This window comes from Sceloporus undulatus, chromosome 1 (genome assembly GCF_019175285.1).
Source record: "Sceloporus undulatus isolate JIND9_A2432 ecotype Alabama chromosome 1, SceUnd_v1.1, whole genome shotgun sequence".
In the NCBI taxonomy this organism is placed as follows: domain Eukaryota; kingdom Metazoa; phylum Chordata; class Lepidosauria; order Squamata; family Phrynosomatidae; genus Sceloporus; species Sceloporus undulatus.
The window spans coordinates 321337995-321357153 of NC_056522.1; the positions used below are offsets into that span (position 1 = coordinate 321337995).

The following is a 19159-nucleotide window of genomic DNA, read 5'->3' on the forward strand; positions in this document are numbered from 1 at the left end:
AATTGTGAAGTACCAAGGGAATCAGTTACATAATATTAAGGACTGGATTGTAAGTCACAGAAGAAAATTATTTTCCCCTAAAATATTTTGTTTTCCAGTAAAATCATCTCCCCATGTATTTAATAAATTTATGGATTACATAAATGGGATCCAGCCCATTTCTGTTGGATCGCAGAAATACATTCCCACACCTACTTCGTTCACACAAGATGAAACTATCATTATTTTAAAAGAATTATATGACACAAAAATGTGTGGAAGCACAGTATGTCCAAATTGTTTTTCACCAGCATATGAGGTGGAACAAACATGTGATTGTTCATTTCATAATTTAACTTAGACACACAAAGGATTTGGAAACTGTTTTTGTTTGCACAGATTTTCAAGTGCTAAACCTTCTGCAGTGTCCTGTCCCTTTGACCTCAAGTGGCAGCCTACGCATTTTTAAAGCCAAATGACTTTTGCTATTACTGCCGGAGGAGAGGCTAAGCAGAGCTGAATTAGTTCCCTGTGAAATCAATATATTCCCAAAGTTTCAGACAATCTTATTTTCATTTTGAGTGTATAAGTTTCTGTTCTTGCTCTATAAGCTAGTAGAATTTGTAGCTTTCTTACAGTAAAAAGATGTTCTTAACACTGGAATATATGTTCACTGGTGTGTGTGTGTGTGTGTGTGTGTGTGTGTGTGTGTGTGTGTGTGTAATTTTGTAGTGATTTAAAAGCTGAATACAACAAAATATAGAAAAGCTTGCACTGATATCAATTTATATTCCTTACTGTGGGCCATTTTGCATTTTGTATATGACAGTGCAGTAGGTATTCTTATCTCCAATACTCAGATGAACACCAGCTTCAATTTATATGTATACTCCCAAGAGAATTACAAGGATTTCCTCTTCTGTCAGTGTTTTTCCTAAATACTTCTCTGTGTCTCCATCTTTCTTCCATTTCAGAAGACAGTTGGCTTTTAATAGAGCTTCTATTTTAATAAGGAAGCAACTGTTTCTTCCAGGGGTGGACAAGTTAGTTAAAAAGTGGCATTACATTACATTTAGATTAAATACTTCTTGTAAAAATGAGGTAATTACATTTATTCTGGAAAGGGGACATTTGCTTTAACTATGATTATTCTAATCTGCTGTTAAAATTTACATTAGATTACTCTCCTAAAACCTTACCTGGAAGCAAATGAAAAATCCCATCCATAATTCTACTGTTCCCCACCTCCTTCCTTTTGTTAGCTTGGAAGAAAAGGGAACAGGTAAAGGAAAAGAGTTGTGTTTTTCTAAAAACATCTTCATTTCTCACCTGCTGAAAGGAAATGAATGAATAAGGTGTAAAAAAATGCAGGAAACAGTAAAACTTTATCAATCTGAAGTGTAAGCCTGAACCACCTCATTCCCATCAATAAGACCCAAATCCAGATCATTTTTTTCAGAGTCCTATGGCCAGCCCTTTTCTCCCTTTTATCACCCTTCTGTCTCACCCTCTTAGATTTTCTCACTTCTCTGTGTGTGGACATTATCACACCAGCCTCATGTCTTGCAGCAATTGTATTATGAACGGAAACAGGAACATACCGCTTTGAAAATGTTTCTTATCACACTTCTCTTCTTTTGCATGACTGCACTGCTTTGAATCCATTCCTGGTGTGATAAGTCACTTCACTGCAGTTCCGGCATTGTGGCAGTCAGTGCCATAAGGGGAATTGATTCTCCTTTTCTTCTCCTCTATCCCTCTCCCATTCATTATTCCAAAGCAGGCTAACTCAGGACCTGCTGGTTTATTTATTTTTAATTTTGCTGTGTTTGCATAATTACAGCAAAAATGAAAAAAAAATTTTTTTTATTATTTTCATGAATTCAGAAACATAGCAATGATAAAAAATAAAAAATCCTGACAGGCACAGAATTAGCATGCTTTGGAATAGTGACTTGTAAGGGGAAAGAGGAGAATCAGGCCCCGTCCTGTCATGTGACTACTGTAATGCTGGAATTAAAGTGAAGGGACTTTTCACACTTGTGCAGCTGCAGTATAATAGCAAGACTGAGAGTTCGCTGATGGGTTTTGCACATCAATGAAAAGGTGCACTACAGTAACTAATGGAATGCAGGTGGCAGCAGGACATACATGATGTCATCTGATAAATACTGGCCAAAGATGCTTTTATTGTGATAAAATTTGGCTTTTTAATAATGGTGGGGTACAGACCGCCAGAAAGAGGCACCGGGGAGGTGCCTCTCCTTGCTCTGCAGCAGCGCTGCAGCAACCAAATTGTGTGACGCTGCTGCGCAGCAAGAAGGAAGCACTTGGAAGCGGCTCCTTTTTGCAGTGCAGTTGCAACGCCACAAACCTCCAGAGACGTCGGGATGGCGTCGCAGCTGCGCAGCGCTGTTTGGACACTGTGCAGCTGCAACGTCATACCTGTCTGTGCCATGTAGAAGGTGCTGCGCAGCTGCAATGTCCTCGTCACGTGCAAGGGGTGTCTGGAAGCGCCGCCCCTCGCACATGACGAGGGTGCCCTATAGAGCCCGTCTGTAGAGCACCTTTGTGTGGTAAAGTCTTCTCTGTCTGTTTGCTCTTTTTTCCTTTCTGGCTTATGGCCTTCTCTTCCAGCTTAGATCCCCGCCTGCTCCCCTAAAAAAACATAATTTAACTTCAGTACATGCATTCCAATACCTAGTTTCTTCCAATGTATGGTATTGTATGTGTTGCATTGATATCCAAATTCAATTTATGATGTATGGTCATCAATATGGTGACATGCAGGGTTGCTCTTAACTAAAACTCTTAATATTTTTTTAGTAGAGATGTTTGTGTTTTATAAACATTACAGTTTACATGCAAACCTATATCTCTTAATACATTCCTGTTTTGAGTATTTTAAAAATCATATGCTCTTGCCAAAGGTGTGTCTTTTTAACTAAGGGTACAACCTTCTGTATGTGTAAATGAAGGATATGCCCTGTTAAACCCAGTTGAATGTACTTATAACCGAATACGCACTTTACCTAGCATTATGCAAAGTGAGGCAGGTACCTTAACCAGCATATTTTTACCATAGTGGAAAGACAACAAATTATTTGGTTATTTATATTTTTTGTTACTTTTTTACTGTCAAGGATGGGGAAAGAGGTTTATGGGATTATCTGTCTTGCATGGCAGAACAACTTGTTGGCCTTAGGTACTGCATTTCTTCACTTTGGTGGGTGGAGGAGGGGGTTCCTCAGAAAAATATCTTGGTCTGACCTGAAAAGGGCTGCATTGTGAGGTTAATAGTGAAACTTCTATCTCTAGGGCAAGACCCAGCACTGGACTTCCATTGGTAGAGTAGAGAATCCAGTCGAGGCAAGACAGATTAAAGCATTATATACTCAGTTGTAAAACCTCAGTTTCTCCTGGTAAACTTCTAAATATCCCCAGTCTATTCTTTCAGACTATGAAAATTCATTCTGGTTACCTACACCTGTGCTTAGTCCAATAGAGTTTACGCATATACAGGTTAAAAGTGAAAAATCTCATGAAGTGAAGTTGTCTTGCAAAGAGTGAATGAGGCTCAAATTTCCTGATGCCAGAATGATACTGTACAGTACTGTGGCAGTATACTGTTATGTGTATGCCATAATATGTTCATTGGGATTTATTCTCAAGTAAATCTGTGTATAGTTCAGGCCTCAGATAGCTTATCTGTGCTATAGCTAAGCATGATCTTGACAGAAAAGAATCTGAGGCAATGTAGTGAACCTCTGAGTTGCTGAACAATTGGCTGAAAAAAGAAATGATTTCCCACCTGCTTTTCTGAAATGTTCTATTGCTTTGTATTATTTGTAACTTTCACCCTTTCTTGCAGTGCTACAAGGAGATGGGGGATAATTCTGCCGCTGCTCATTGGCTGAGTTTGGCTTCAGAGCTGCCAGTTATTACCAAAGAGGTAGTGTTTGTCATTCATATGAAAGACATTGATTCACTTAAAGAGCGATCCAGCAAGGGAAGAGAATTGAGAAGAAGTGGTGAACAGGCCTTCTTCCTACCTGGCTTATGCTGACAGGATGGAGGGCATCAAGGCCACTTTCCCCCCCTCATTGTGTTGCCTTTCTTTTCCACTGGCTACAAAACAAATCATGCCAGCTCCACGTATGGCTTAGGGGCTGTACAGACCGGCAGTAAGTGCCTGCTTGGAGGCGGCATGGGGGGCGTGGCATTTGGATGATGCCTGCCCTGACACCACCCTCAATCCGACGTCATGCTGCCCATCTGACTGCACGGCAGAAGGCATTATGGTGCTTCTTTGGCACGACATTCACATGCCACATGCCAGAAGGAGCGCGGAAAAGTGTTGCTGTGGCAGCAAGGGCACATTTTGCTGCTTCTTTTTGGCATGGAAAAACACTGGATTGGGGCCACAGTGTGCGGTTGCTGTGGCCCTGATCCAGTGCTCAAAAGGGCAGTGTGAAGCTGCTTCTTTGGAACGGCCTGTTTCGCCCCATAGTTTCCCTACTACAGGTATACCTCTGTTAACAAAGTAGATGTTTGTGTGTGTGTGTGTACATACACACATATATATACATACACACATGCATACACACCAGAAGTAGAAATAACATGGAAAGAATAGAGTTAAATTCCTACACCATAAAAAAAGAACTTTCTTTTTATCCAAATCTAACAATAAGTACGTGTAAAGTGAATCAGCCAGGTCAAGTAAGCCTTGCCTAAGTAAATAAAAACATTTGGAAATCTCCAGCGACTACCTGAAAGCTTCTTCCAAAATACACCCAGGGATTTTTTTTCTTTCACTGGCCTATACTTTTTACTTTTCTTTTTTTATGATTTCCATTCTGGTGGTGAGACATACAAATCTATGCTTTAACACAGTAAAGGTAAATGGTAAGACAGGTTTATCTGTTCTTCTCTTTCTATGTTTTTCTGTTCACACATACTCAGTGAGGAATTCTGAAGGCAATTGCTGTTTACCTCACCTATATTAGGCAATTTCACACGGCTAGAGGAGGACTGTCCTGAGTAAAATCCCATTGTTTCCCAAGCTCAAGCTTATATGACACTGTACTGCAGAAATGCTGCTGCAACCTGACAACAAAAGTCTGTATCTTCTCAATGCTGATGCTGCTAAACAAAAACAAAACTTCTAAACAGGACAAGGTGGAAAACCAAGACTGGATGAGTGCAGAAAGCATTTGTGAAAGGAACTCCTTTTGTCAGAGGCTTTGTTTACTGAGGTATGCCTGAATTTGCTGAGGGCATTATTGGGGGAAGTAGGAGGACTTAAGATCATGGATCAAAAGCATGCTACTGCAATTCCTCCTTTTTGCCCTCTCCAACATTTGGGGGGGGGGGGCTGGTAAAGGTGTGAGCAGCTCAAGCTTCAGTTTTGTGGCATTTGTTCCAAAACCTACCTAATTTTTGTTCCCATCTTGTTTCATAATGGATAGGAAGACTTTGTTTTATCTTCTTGCGTGGACTTTTAAAATACTTTGGTACACATTTGTATACATTTTCTTAACTTATGCTCTTTCCTCTGCATTTTTCACATTGAACTGAGCATATTTGTGCATGTGTCTCATTATGGTTGGAGGGAAGTAATAGTCCCACTCTATTCTGTTTTGGTCAGGCCCCATGGAATATTATGTCCAGGTCTGGGCACCACAATTTAAAAAGGATGTTGAGAAACTGTAGCATGTCCAAAGGAGGGCGACCAAAATGGTGAAGGGTCTGGAAATCATGTCCTATGAAGAACGACTTAGGAAGCTGGGGATGTTTAGCCTGGAGAAGAGAAGGTTAAGAGGTGATACAATAGCCCTGTTTAAATACTTGAAGGGATGTCATATTGAGGAGTGAGCTAGCTTGTTTTCTGCTGCTCCAGATACTAGGACCCGGAGCAATGGATGCAAGCTCCAGGAAAAGAGATTCCACCGCAACATTAGGAGGAACTTCCTGACAGTAAGGGCTGTTCGACAGTGGAACAAACTCCCTTGGAGTGTAGTGGAGTCTCCTTCCTTAGAGGTCTTTAAACAGAGGCTGGATGGCCATCTGTCGGGGATGCTTTGATTTAGATTTCCTGCATGGCAGAGGGTGGACTGGATGGCCTTGCAGTCTCTTCCAACTCTATGATTCTATTAGTTACATATAATTCCAAGCATGAAAAGAATCTATTGCTTGGAGTTTATTCCCAGTGAGAGGAAAGTCAAAGATATGTGCACACTGCCATTAATAGTCTTGCAGAACATAAAGTAGAAACTTGGTGTTGTTGTTGTTTTTAATTGTTTTTAATTGTCAAGAGTTTTTTCTCCATTCCTAGTCATTTGTCATCTTTATATTTTTTTCCCTCTACTATCTTTGTGGATTCTCCATCTGGAATTCCTTCACTTGCCTCCTGTGTCTCATGTGTTCATGAAGCCATCTCCCCTAGAAAGCTTCTTCAGTGAAATTATCCACTTAGTGGACCCCACAGTTAACTGAATAGTAATGCAGCTTTGTGCTTTTATTTTAATTTTGTGTGTTGCTGTAAAAGATATTTAACTGGACTTTTAGACTATAGATCTACAGAGTCTTACTCACTATTTGGTGTTATGGAAATCTGACATTGCTGCCATCTCCAGAGCAGTGTTTAGCATTGCATTAGCCAATGTTTCACTGCAGACTACCAATACTTGGGGGAAAAGATGTCACATTTAAAAATTCCATTCTTTGAATAGAGCATTTTGGGGCTCAATCCAAAGTTAGAGTCATTCAACTTGCCAAATTTAGCTAAAGAAGACATTTTTGTTTTCAAGTCATACTAGGGAAACAAGTTACACACTCGGGAGAGATGTTTATCCTAAAACTAAGTAGAATGAACTGCCAGACTGGAAACTGAACATTTAGTTGAGAAACTGATATTCCTATAAACTGCAAGAAATCTGTTGTTGTGCAGGTGGGGGGAAAGGCAGACACAACATAAAGGGAAGCAGTAAGTACTGGGAATCACTGCTAACTAATAATATGTTTAAGGACTATGCTTGACTAAATCTGAAAACAGTGCTTACAGGAGATATAGAAGAGAGAAAAGGAAACAAGCTGTGTTATACAGTATTAACAGTTTGAAAATTAACATGGCAGAATGCAAATACTGAAGGGTTCTTCTGTTTTAGTCTTGTCATTACAAAACTGAAGAGTACTGGTCAGTAGGAAAATGTAATTTGGCAAATGGGAATGCTCACAAATTTCTTTTAATTTCTTTCTACAGGATGCAGAAGGCAACAGAGAAATAGAAGAGATGCAAATAGTTTCAGAAGACTAAGCAAGTTTAAAGTTCCCATCCATGCAACAGTTATGTATGAGCAAGGCAAAAGATTTCACAATCATGATTAGCCTCACTGGACCTCTTAAACAAGCCTAAGAAAACAAAAATGAAAACCAAACTGCTGTTTTAGCAGTTTTTTTCTGAAAGATTTCAGCTGGCAATACTATCACAATTGAAGAAAAGTAGTTCAGCTCTCCTCCCTCGCTAAATTAGATAGTCTGGTTAAGTCCCAAGTTGATGGGCATTTCTTCATACTTACTTTGAAGTCTTGATGTTCACCAGCCATTTTAATCATTTCAAGATGTATTAATTTCACCCTTCCTGTAATGATGTTGAATCAATATGCCATTTCATATGTTGATTCTCTTTCATAAAGTGTAAGTAACCTGGTGCTCCAGGGGACCAAGGACGCAGCCAAATTAAAACTTCACTGTTAGACTGGAATGAAAAACCCCTGTTCACCTCAGCCTGGTTCATTGGAGAACAGGATTCAAGTATCCATTTGAATCCCATTGGCTGATGGTTCCACCTCTCTCCCAGCCAAGACTGTCTCCTGGGAGAGAGGAAACCAGTGGGTAGCCATGAGGAGGCCACCGCTACACGCTTCCACTAAATGGCTACGTGGTAAGTTGCACAACCATGTTATTCTTAGAAAATAAGGGCCATATTTAATCTAAATCCTTTTGCCATACTAGGCACTAATATGGAAGAATTATGCAGAGGCTAGGTGCATATTAATCCTTGTATATTTCCTCTATGGGGCAAATAACAGCTTATTTAGGAGAGGGTATTGTTAAGACGACAATGTGGGGAGGGGAGGGGAAGGCTTATTCCTCTTCATCTAGACATCATAGCCCCAGTTCAGATTTCTCCTGTCACTGCTTTAATTTAGAAGAAAGACCCACCACCACAAGACATCTTGCAGGTAGAGCCCCCATCCTGAATCCAGTGGGAATTTGGAAGTCACAGTAACAAGTTGTGTTCTATAGATCCAGTGGTTTTATTCTAATTGAGACTCAAAACAAGGTCCTAAATTCAATTCTGTCTAACTGAATACACAAGTTAAATTGAGAGATGATTTCCCCCCACTAAATTGATTCTCCCCACTCTTTGTTTAAATACTACATTTAAACTGTTAGCTGCTGTATGTACACAACCATGTGTATAATGGCTTGGATATTTGTGGTCAATTTATGGGTTAAAGTGGAGAAACTTTACATGTTAGATAACCATTCACTGACTATTTTTCTTTAAAGACAGTGGAGCACTGTTGCTTTGAATTTTGCTTGTGGTTAACATCCAAGTGTAAATTAATAGCATGACATTAAGAATGCAGTTCCAATAAGCTATTACTAAAAACTAAATATAAAAACTAAAGCTCCAATTGACCCCATAGAAATTTATCTTAAAATATTTGGATCTAAAGCACAAACATAACTAACTCCTTTGGGACTTTATTGCTTCTTGACCATGCTGTGAAGGTATTCAGCATGAGCAGAAGAGCCAAAATCAAGGAGCATTTGTCACAAAAACATCAACAGTAATGTTTGGGGACAAAATCACCTGTTTTCAGTTTCTAAACATATTTTGAAAGGAAAAGTAACACCACCAGAAGAGACAACTAAAATCAATTGAAGTTTAAGAGATTTTTAAAAAGAAGAACTTCTTGTCTCTGCTGGGTTTGGCTTTATAAAGCAACATGTGTTGTTCTTGTTTTTTAAAAAAGTTGTCACTGAAATGCATTCCTTCTCTTCAATCTGGTACAGAATCCAGTTTGACATTATATTAACTGCCCTGGCTCAGTGCTGTGGAATTCTGGGAACTGTAGTTTTGTGAGACATTAAGCTGCCTCTATTAGAGAGCTCAGAATTCCAGAACTTTGGGCCACAGCAGTTAAAGTGGTGTGAAACTGGGTTACTTCTTCTGTGTGGATGCAGCCATTGTAGCTGAGGTATTATAATAAACTTTAATATACACTTATAAAATAAGATTAGAAAAAACTTAAGTTATAAGAAGTTTATGATCCATTCTTTTAAATACAACATTATACTAGGATTGCTTTTTCTAACATTCCAATAATCATTATGGAGCAGGGAACAATAATTTTCATCCAGATATTTTCTTCTTTCACATTTCTGTCCAAAATATTTGAAATATTTCACTTTGGCCTGAATATATTTCCGAGCAAACAAACCAAAAAAACACGTTTTTAAAAGTTTAGAGTTCACCATTATACCTTTAATTGCACTAGTGTTAAAGCACCAAAATCAGAACTTTGAATAGATGGCAATACTTTCTTCTTATATGACACGATCCTGCTTTATCCAAAAGCAACAGCAAGTACATTTCTATACCGCTTACCAATGTACTAAGCAGTTTACAAAGTGTAAGCTAATTGTTCCCAACAAGCTGGGTACTCATTTTAGCGACCTTGGAAGAATGCCAGGCTGAGTCTACCATTGCTCCTGGCTGGTATTGAACTCACAACCTTGTGGTTTGTGAGTGAGTGGCTGCAGTACGGAAAGCGGAACGAAAGCAAAGTGGGCAAAGTGCACACAATACACTGTCAAGCTGTGCCACTGATTGATTTTTTTTTGTTGCTTCCTCACCATACATACACATTGTTATGATCTCCAAGTACCTCCCATATCTGCCGAGATGCCATTCTATTGCATAGCTGCCCCTTTGATAGGTCACACAGTCACACATGTGATGCTCTGCTGTCCAGGACATTAATACATCACTGTGTGATTGATACATTGACAAAGTACAATCCTGTTGGTTCCCCATACACACTCCCTTCAACCCCCTTCACCCATACCCCCCTGTTTTTGTATGTTGTATGTTGTAATTAAATCCATTGGAGTTGTTGCACTTTAATTTTTTTGCACTCAGATCAGGGCATTTATATGCAGGTGCATAGATGCACATTTTTGGGGCTAAGCTGGCGTATCCACGCTTCTTTTTGCTCTGGTTTTTAGCCCCAGAGCTGGCTTCATTTTCCACCTGCTTTGGAGGCATGCATCATATGAATGCCATGCCTTCAAAGCAGCTGGAAGATGTTTTATTTTGCCCATCTCTTTCACCCCTCAGTTCATTATGTAGCCAGAAGAATTGACCAAAAAGTGTGTGTTCTAAAAGTTCCCTCCCTTAATACAACTTGAAGTGAGCATTACCTCCTATTTAAAGGTTTATATAAACTTACTATTGCTTATTAATCCTTAAGTCCTTTAATAAGTCCTCCCAGCCCTGATGGACCATGATCCAAAATAGGTCTGTCTGCCAGTGCAACTGTCAGTGGAATTGGATGATCTTCCATACTCCTTGAAGACCATCCACCAAAACAAAACCCAAAATGTTCTGGAGGACTGTGAAACAGCACATAGTTGTTGCTGGACAGTTGCAAGGGCTGCAGAGGGTAAAGGAGGAATGTCTTGTACTTTCACTGCATTATGAGTGCAGCATTGAATTTAAGCCTTAAAATCACAAACCACAAGCTTAATTCCTCACATAAAGCCTACTGCACAGCCTACATACTTGCTTCAACAATACTGATGCAAGAGGAGGTTCATGCTGGATCATGTCCTACTGTCCATAGTCTATGTGTCATATTATAGCAAGGTTTGTAGCATTTTCAGTTTGAAGTCTTGGAAAATCAAATTGTGGCACCTTTCAGGTAGAAATAAACTGTTATTGCTGCCCTTGTTTAACCCTAGTATTTAGTATTTAGCAGAATATACCAGTTTTTACCCAAAATAATTCATAACCAGATCCAAGGTCCTATTTATGAAGTTAAAAAAACAATAACTGACTAGCTTAACAATAGCTTTCTATCTGTAAATCTTAAATAATTTTAAAATACATAATTTTAAAAATAGAGAATATAATCTTGCCAGTTTCACCATTTGCAGTTTATTTTCTCTTTTGTAAGGTGTGTGAGACAGAAAAAACGGGAGGGGGATGCTGAACATTTCATTTAGATGTCCCTTTTCTGTTCTAAAACAAAATGTACATGTGGATATTTGATACTTGGATTGGATGAGCATTTGACTGTTCCAGGTGTGAAGATGCATTTATGCACACACAGGTCTATGATTTTTGTCAATTTTAGCCTTGGGGTTTTTATAAGTATGCCTTGCAAAGGACCCTGTTATTCTGACTCAGTGGTTCCCACCCCCCACCCCACCCAAATAAATATCTGCTGGAGATCTTTACAAATCATTTTTAAAAACATTTCAGCTCTAGATTCACTGTCAAAATCAGTACTGTACTGTTATAATCACAGCACCAACTGCTGAGAAAGCCCCTTTTGATTGGCTCATGTTTAAAGAATAAACCTAATATGGCACCGGCACAGCTTCATGTAAAATTCACAGGTCTCATGTCAGGGCTTGTAAACCTGTTTGATAATCCAGCCCTTGTCAAAAGAACTGCAAACCTCAGGTTGATTTTATAAAAAATTAAGTCAATTACAAATATTCTCCATTATTCCACAGCCTTCCCATGGACCACCTGAATTAAGTTCATGGACAGTGCTTGGGAAAATGATATTTTTACTGCAGCTCTTAGAACAATCTAGTCAGTAGCTATGCTGATGCAGAGTCTGGAAGTTTTAATCTGAAGATGTAATTTTTTCAGGATCTCATGGACCTCAGCAGTATACAGATATCAGTTTGAGAACCACTGAACTAACTCCATGTATGCATATATCTGAAAGCTAAAAACATGTTCAATCACTGCACTATCTGGACCAAATTTTGACTTTTCATGGTAGGCAGCATCATTTGTTAGCAAACCTCTCTTTCCTCCAGTGATCAAGAAAACTGACAGGCTGCTCCCTCTTTGAGATCAGTTTTGGCTCAAGGGAACAGAAATTTAATTTTACCAAAGTTCAGTGTCTTTATGTGATATGCAAAGAGAGCTGACTAACTTAATAGGTGTTGACCAAACTGTTTTCTGTAGGTGTTAGTTTAAAAAAACAAAAGCTTTAAAAGCATTTAAAAGAAATTGATAATTTGTAACTAAGGCTGAAATCCTATCCCCACTTATCTGTGGGGAAGTCTTATTGAACTGACTTATTTTCTGAATAGATATAGATTGTGCTGCAGATACACTTTTTTCTGCCATATCTTAACATTCCATGTGAATTCTTATTGATGAGAACGTAGAATGGCACAGTATTTTCGGTCAGTCATTTAGAGACCAGTTGTTCAAAGTTTGTTCCCCATGTGTGATATTCTGAAACTCTATTGAGAAATCTTTTTTAAAAAACCAACTGTGGACCTATTTCTAATTGTGTAGTGTGGGTAGATGTTTGAATCAAGCATTGTTAATCTAATCATGGTTTAGCAAATAAAGCTAGCTAACATGGCACTGAGGATATAAAACTGAGATAATTCAATAACTTAACATAAATGTTAAGGGCGAGGATGGGCAGCTAATGATCCCCTGGCTCTATTATATTTAGTTATTTTTTGAGAAATTACAACATTCCTACTTTCACCCCACCACCACCATCTATGAGTGAATGGCTATAAGGGTGCTACATGGGGCTTTCTGAGGTGGAAGAAAAAGCCTTGGGATGGTTGGCAAGCTGTTCATTGCTTGTCCTGAATTTAGAGAACCAAAGAGAAGTTTTCCTTGGAAATAACCCTGCTTTGTTCTGAAGGATTCTTATCCAAAATAATGTTATAATTAATGCCACAGCATACTGGGCTGAAAACTCAAAATATTCTGAAATTGGTTTAAATGACTAAAGTGATATAAGCTTGAATAAAGTAGATAGTAAACCATTAAGAAAGTAGTCTTGGAGCAAGACATTTTTGGGAAGAGGTTGATTGGAGCCTCAGGTGAAAATAAGGTGAGTGAGTATGTATGTAGTTTGGTTGTACAAGTTTTGCTGACTAACTGTGAATTAAGGTAAAAAAAGATTTTATGAATGCACTGAAGCCCTCTGAGGGTAGACTACTAGGCACTGAAAGTCATATGGGTGAGTGGTAGTTGGGAAAAGGCATATCATGTTATTAATGTGGAAATACTGATTTTCAATATCTGATATGGGGAACAAAAGATTATTCTATTTCCCTAAAAATGCTTTGATTGTGTATTTTGGTTGTTTTTAAAACCAAACTAATATAAGAATTGTAATACTGCGTAAGTGTTCACAACTTGATTTATTTGAAATAAAAGTGAAAACACTGTCCAATGTAAGAGTTAAACATTAAAAGACCTTACATTCTTTGGCTATGATTTGAATCCAGAGTTCCATTCATGAGATATTTCTACAGAAAAAGGGAGAGGGGTCATTTTACTGGTTCATGAGCTTTTCTTGCGGGTTGAGATAACTTTCTCCAGTGATGATGTGAACATGTAATGTTGACCAAAAGGGAAACAACTGATAGGAAAACATGAACAGCCAAATATTACTTGAAAACTCATCTCATCTTTTCATAAAGTATGTTTTGACTCTGAATACATAGTTGACAGTACAGTTGGCCCTCCATATTCACTGAGTTTTTATCCACAGATTCAAGCATTTTTTAAAAAATATCAATTCCAATAAGCAAACTTTGATTTTGCCATTTTCTATAAGGGACATCAATTGACTATGCCATTATATTTAATGGGGCTTGAATATCCATGGATTTTGATATCCATGGGGGGTTCTGGAACCAAACCCCAGTGGATATCAAGAGCCCACTGTAGTGATATTGGTACCCTCATCTAGTATTTCTTTTCAAAATAAGGAAATATATTAAAGGGGAAAGTGGTACAAAATCATATTAACAGCAAATCATTGTTTTAATGTAGTCTGTCCTCTGCGACTTTCAGCCATCTGTACCAAAATGGAAGACAAATTAATTCTGGTTAAAATATGGTATCATTTTTTCTTCTGTATTATCTAGTGCAGAATGTATAGCTGTCTAAACATTCAACCCATTGGCCTAGTCAGTGGAGTACTTCTGCTAGACTAGTGCTTCCAGAATTGGCAGCTAGCCTCTTCATTCCTACAACATTGTTGTTGTTGTTGTTGTTGTGTGCTTTCAAGTCTTTTCCAGTTTATGGTGACTTTAAGGCTAAACTATCACTGTTTTTTCTTGGCAAGATTTGTTCAGAGGGGTTTTGCCCTTGCCTTCCTCTGAGCTTGAGGATGTTTGACTTGCTTAAGGTCGCCCAATGGGTTTCCATGGCTGAACAGGGATTTGAACCCTAACTTCTAGAGTTGAAGTCCCACCCTGAAACCACTATGTCACACTTTATGCACCCTTAAAACCTGTTCTGGAGGGTTAGGAAATTCCTTCATACAGGCATGGAGGGCTCCAACAGAGGAGAAGCAGGAAAGGTCCCAGATCAGCTGCTTGGATGGCCATTTAGTACAGCAGTTAAGTTGTGATTAAAATCAAAATTGTATTTCATGTGCCTATAGCATAGAATTTGGTATATAGTGAAGAGATCTTTCGAATAAGAGTCAAATACAGTCCTAATATTTCCACTTTTTAAAACCGCATCTAATTTTTATAATTAGTTGAATCAGTTAGAAATAGACAATATTTAAAATTCAGTAGATCTGATATAATTTATCTCTTAACTTTTGGTGCACCATTTTATTTGAAGTGGAGCTTCTCAGAGGATTTAGTGGAATGTTAGTGGTTTGCTGTAATCGTCTCAAATGGTTAAGTTTCTGTAATACAGAAAAATCCTCCGGGAATTATAACCCGTGGAATTTGATTTCAAGCAGTTTTTAAAAAATATTTTAAGACAGTAATAGAGAATTTAAGAGCCAGCAAGGTGTAGTTGTTTGATTTGGATCTCTGCTCACTGAAACCCCTTGAATGACCTTAGACAAGGCACTCTCTCACCCTCAGAAGAAGGCAAAACCTCTGAACAAATCTTGCCAAGAAAAACCTGTGATGGAGTTGCCTTAGGGACACCATTTGAAGACACATAACAGCAACAATTATAGGACAAGATAGCTCCATGATAGTACTAATCAGAAGCTGGAGCAACCTACCATGGCAGATGGAAGCCTCCATGCTAGCCATCCATTTTGGTTGTCTGTTAGTGGGAAATTCTTAAAATGGGTGAGTTTTCAAAAATGTGGTTCCCTACCTGCAGTCTGACATGATCTTATCCCTTACCTCCATAGACCATTGTTAGCTTATTTTACACATGTAGACCAGACCTGCAGTTATCCCAAACCCCAACTGGTGACAGAACTTACCCAAAACGTTTTGGAAGTTTATGTATGATTTTCCTGGATCACTCCTATCTACATGCTTTTTGCTCATTTAGTGTATCATAGCACAAAATTTAAGGGGTTTCCCACAGGAAATAGAACAGATTTTTTTTTGCCAGATACATTAAATTAATAAATAAATATATTTGTGTTTATGAGCTGAACTCTCATTTCTAAGTTATAAAATGGTAGTTTTGCTAGAAGGCAAGCATTTAATTAAATGCTTGCAAAGTCCCCCTGTTTTTTCTTCTTTTTTATAATGTGGGGAGGGGTCTTATAGTACAAATCACCAGAATGTGTTTATAGTAGAAAAGGCAGGAGTGGTAAAAAGAGGCTTTGTGTTCCAGCTCCACACTTTAGCCATGTAGCAAAGTCATGGTAACTGTTATGGTTCATGCAGTGGTTTGCTTGCATTCACTCACCAACTACCAAACACTGTTAAATTTTTTAAAAAGTGCTTGCCCACCAGAGCTTGGGAAAGTTGTATTTAGGGAAAGGAAATTCTGGTAGTTGTAGACTAAAAACCCTCACATCTGTAATTTGCATGGTTCATATAGCTACCAACAATTCTTTGCCTGCCTGATAATCCTATTGACCTCAACATCAGTATTTACTAAAATATAATGTTTCATTAGAATTGGACATGGGAGATAAAATAATAGCTGTATGGTGGAAAAAATGCTGGACAAAATTTTGAAGAATAGGCCTATTTAGTCCTCTTTCTGTGAGATGTGCAGACTATATCATGTGAGCTCTTCTGGACATTCACTCTGAGAACTAAGTCTGTTGACATCCAAATTGGTTGATCCTATCAGGATTTCCTTACACTAACATAATCTCTTCTAAAGGAAGCCTTTGACAGAATAATTTACTAAATAAAAATTGCAAATTTTTCTGGTGTGAAAAGGGCACAGATGTTCTCTCCAGTGATATGAAGAATTGGCTTGTGTCTATAGCATCTAAAAGTACAGTGACACCCATGGGAAACCTTGATGTCTTCCCCAATGAGTGAAGAACACTGGCAAACTGCTGCCAGATTTAGTCATATGTGATTGCTCAAAGGACTAGTTGGATTAATGCCTGAAAGCAATGGAAACATATACTGGGATATACACAGACAACAAGATTTGGTTGGGAGTACAACTGTGTTTCAGAAAATGGCCCACTGTGTCTTGGACTAAGCTGGAGCCAGTCTGCTTTGACTCCTGTCTAACCCAAGATGAGATACCTGAAGGATCACCCTTCCCATTAACTATAATTGGAAATCCAAAGTCAGTTATGTTTTTCTTTTTGCCAGAAGTGCTTGAAATTGAAGTTATAGTAGCACCTTTGGAAATTAGGGCTACCAAACTGCAGGCAGATAGGTGAAGAGAGTACTGTCATGTGCCTTTAAATGTCCAACTTTTAAGGATATTGCTTATAATTTCAATTTCTTGGCAGAAGGGGGGAAGAAAACCTTCAGGCACAGTTGCTTCTTCTGAAGTTATTCGGGTGTTAAACGAATAGGTATAGGGACTTTTACTAAGAGCAGTTTTACTGTTCAGAAGGTATCCAGAAAAGGGCATATTTATTCTCCCAAGTTCCTTGTGGACCACTGTGTGAGACACATGATAGTGATGACTTTAAGTGACAAACTTAGAAGATTTCAGAAGGACAGATGTAGCAGTTTAAACAGAAGGGAGTTCCAAATTGTTTTGCTGGACAGTATGTTTTGGTTCCCTTCCCCTCTTGTGTTTTTTAGTCCATCTTGTGTGAAAGTGACACACACAGAGGTGTCCCTAAGCAAGAAAAATTAAATGTTTCCAGAAGACAAGTGGAGGGACTAGCAGTTAATGATTCTTGATTACCTATTGAAGTGTGATGGAAAATGAAGAATGGCCACATCACAGTCCCATATTTTTCCCACTTCCAATGCATAGTGACTGGAAAGCTCCTTGTTAAACATGCCCTAGAATTAGGTGAACATTAGAGGGCATTATGTTTGGTGTTTCTTGCTGTGTTGAGTTTATGCATCTTGTGGTTCTTTTTTTATTATTGATAACTTTTCTTTAAATAATTATAATTAGAAGATGGACTTTTCCAGTCACTGAACCCCATTCCTCTTCTTCCCCACACTGGGTATTTTTACAGTCAGTAACACTAAGATACTTTTCTTTTCTTTTTTAATTTTTTTTTGCTTTTCTAAATTCCACACAAAATCTTGGACAAGAGTTCAGTTCCATAATTTTGGAAAGAACACCTGTTTGTCTCAGTAAGCAACAGAAATGGTATGGAGTGGCATAAACTAGCTCAGGCTTTGGGCTTTATTTTTGCTTGGGACCAGAACAATTGGGCCCACAAACATTTCCAACAGGTATTAGTAGAAATCAGTAATGTAGTAGAGTTGATTGACTCAAGTCACTTCAGTGGCTCAACTAATATTTCTCAGAGGGGAACAGCAAATGTGGTAGGTAATGATCTTGAGGTGGAAGGATCCTTCTAAAGCTTTCCTAAGAGAAGTAGGCAAGACTCACCTCCATAGATCTGGGCATGTTTCTCAAAGGGGGAACACATTAGTCTTCAGGTGGGGACAGGCTATTGAGTAGACCTCAGCCTCCACCTCAAGCCCATTGCCTAATGTGCTTGCTGTTCCACTCTGAGAAACATTCCCAGCTCTATGTGGGTGAGTCTTGCCTGCTGCTCCTAGGAAATGCTTCAGAAGGATCTTCTGATGAGCAGTAGGGAGAGGCTACTCAGCAGACCTAAACCTCTGCCTCAAGTTCACAATACAGGGCACATTTTTTGGATGACGGCAATAAACATGTTAGGCAATAGGCTTGAGACAGGGATTGAGGTCTGCTGGGCAGCCTGTCCCTGGTACACATAAGAGGGTCCTTCTAAAGCTTTTCCTAGGGGTAGCAAGCAAGACTCATCTCCAGAAGTGGGTGGGTGTTTCTCAGAGGGAACAGCAAATGTATGAGGCAACAGGCTTGGAATAGAAAGATCTTTCTAAAGCCTTCCTTAGGATCAGCAGGCAAGACTCGCCCTCAGAACACAGGGCGCATGTCTAACATGTTTGCTCTTCCCCTCCAAGAGACACACTCCACGCTCAGGGGCAAGTCTCGTCTCCTGTTCTAGAAGTGAATGACACTATAACCTTTACTCCCAGTGGTGGGATCAGCCATCAAGATACAGTGGGCCCTCAATATTCGTGGGTTCGATATCCACAGATTTGAGCAACTGCAGATTGAAATGAAGAAATGTTTAATTTTTTTAAACCTGTGATAGCCAGGCTGAAAAGTGGTCTCAGGGCAATAGTAGCGGCTGAGGCAGGGCCATGCTTGCCTTCCCCATGGAAGTCACTCCCACCACAAACCAGAACTTAAACCTCTTCTTTACCCTCTTTCCCACCTTCACAAAGCCACTGCCAAAATTTAAACCTTTGCCTCACTCTGTTTCCCACTTTCTCAGCCTCTTCCAGAATTTAGACTCCTTTCCTGCTGATACTCCTCCTTGCCCCACTCCTTCTGCTGCCTCTCCCTGAGGTGGATTGGGGCAAAGGGGATTAAAATCTGGAAGAGGCTTTCTGATCGGAAGATTGAGGGGTGGCAAACAGAGTCAGAAAAGGATTTAGATTCTGACAG

General features: G+C 39.0%; 1 protein-coding gene across 1 annotated transcript in view; it reads left to right on the forward strand.

The window, feature by feature from the left end:
• The window catches only part of RMDN3 (regulator of microtubule dynamics 3), a 46174-nt gene extending 32625 nt beyond the window's left edge, over window positions 1–13549 (forward strand). The window contains exons 12-13 of the mRNA XM_042454427.1: window positions 3851–3931; window positions 7244–13549. Of these exons, the coding sequence (XP_042310361.1) occupies window positions 3851–3931; window positions 7244–7297 (135 nt within the window). The 3' untranslated portion in view covers window positions 7298–13549. The remainder of the gene's footprint in view (window positions 1–3850; window positions 3932–7243) is intronic.
• Window positions 13550–19159: the final 5610 nt, after the last annotated feature.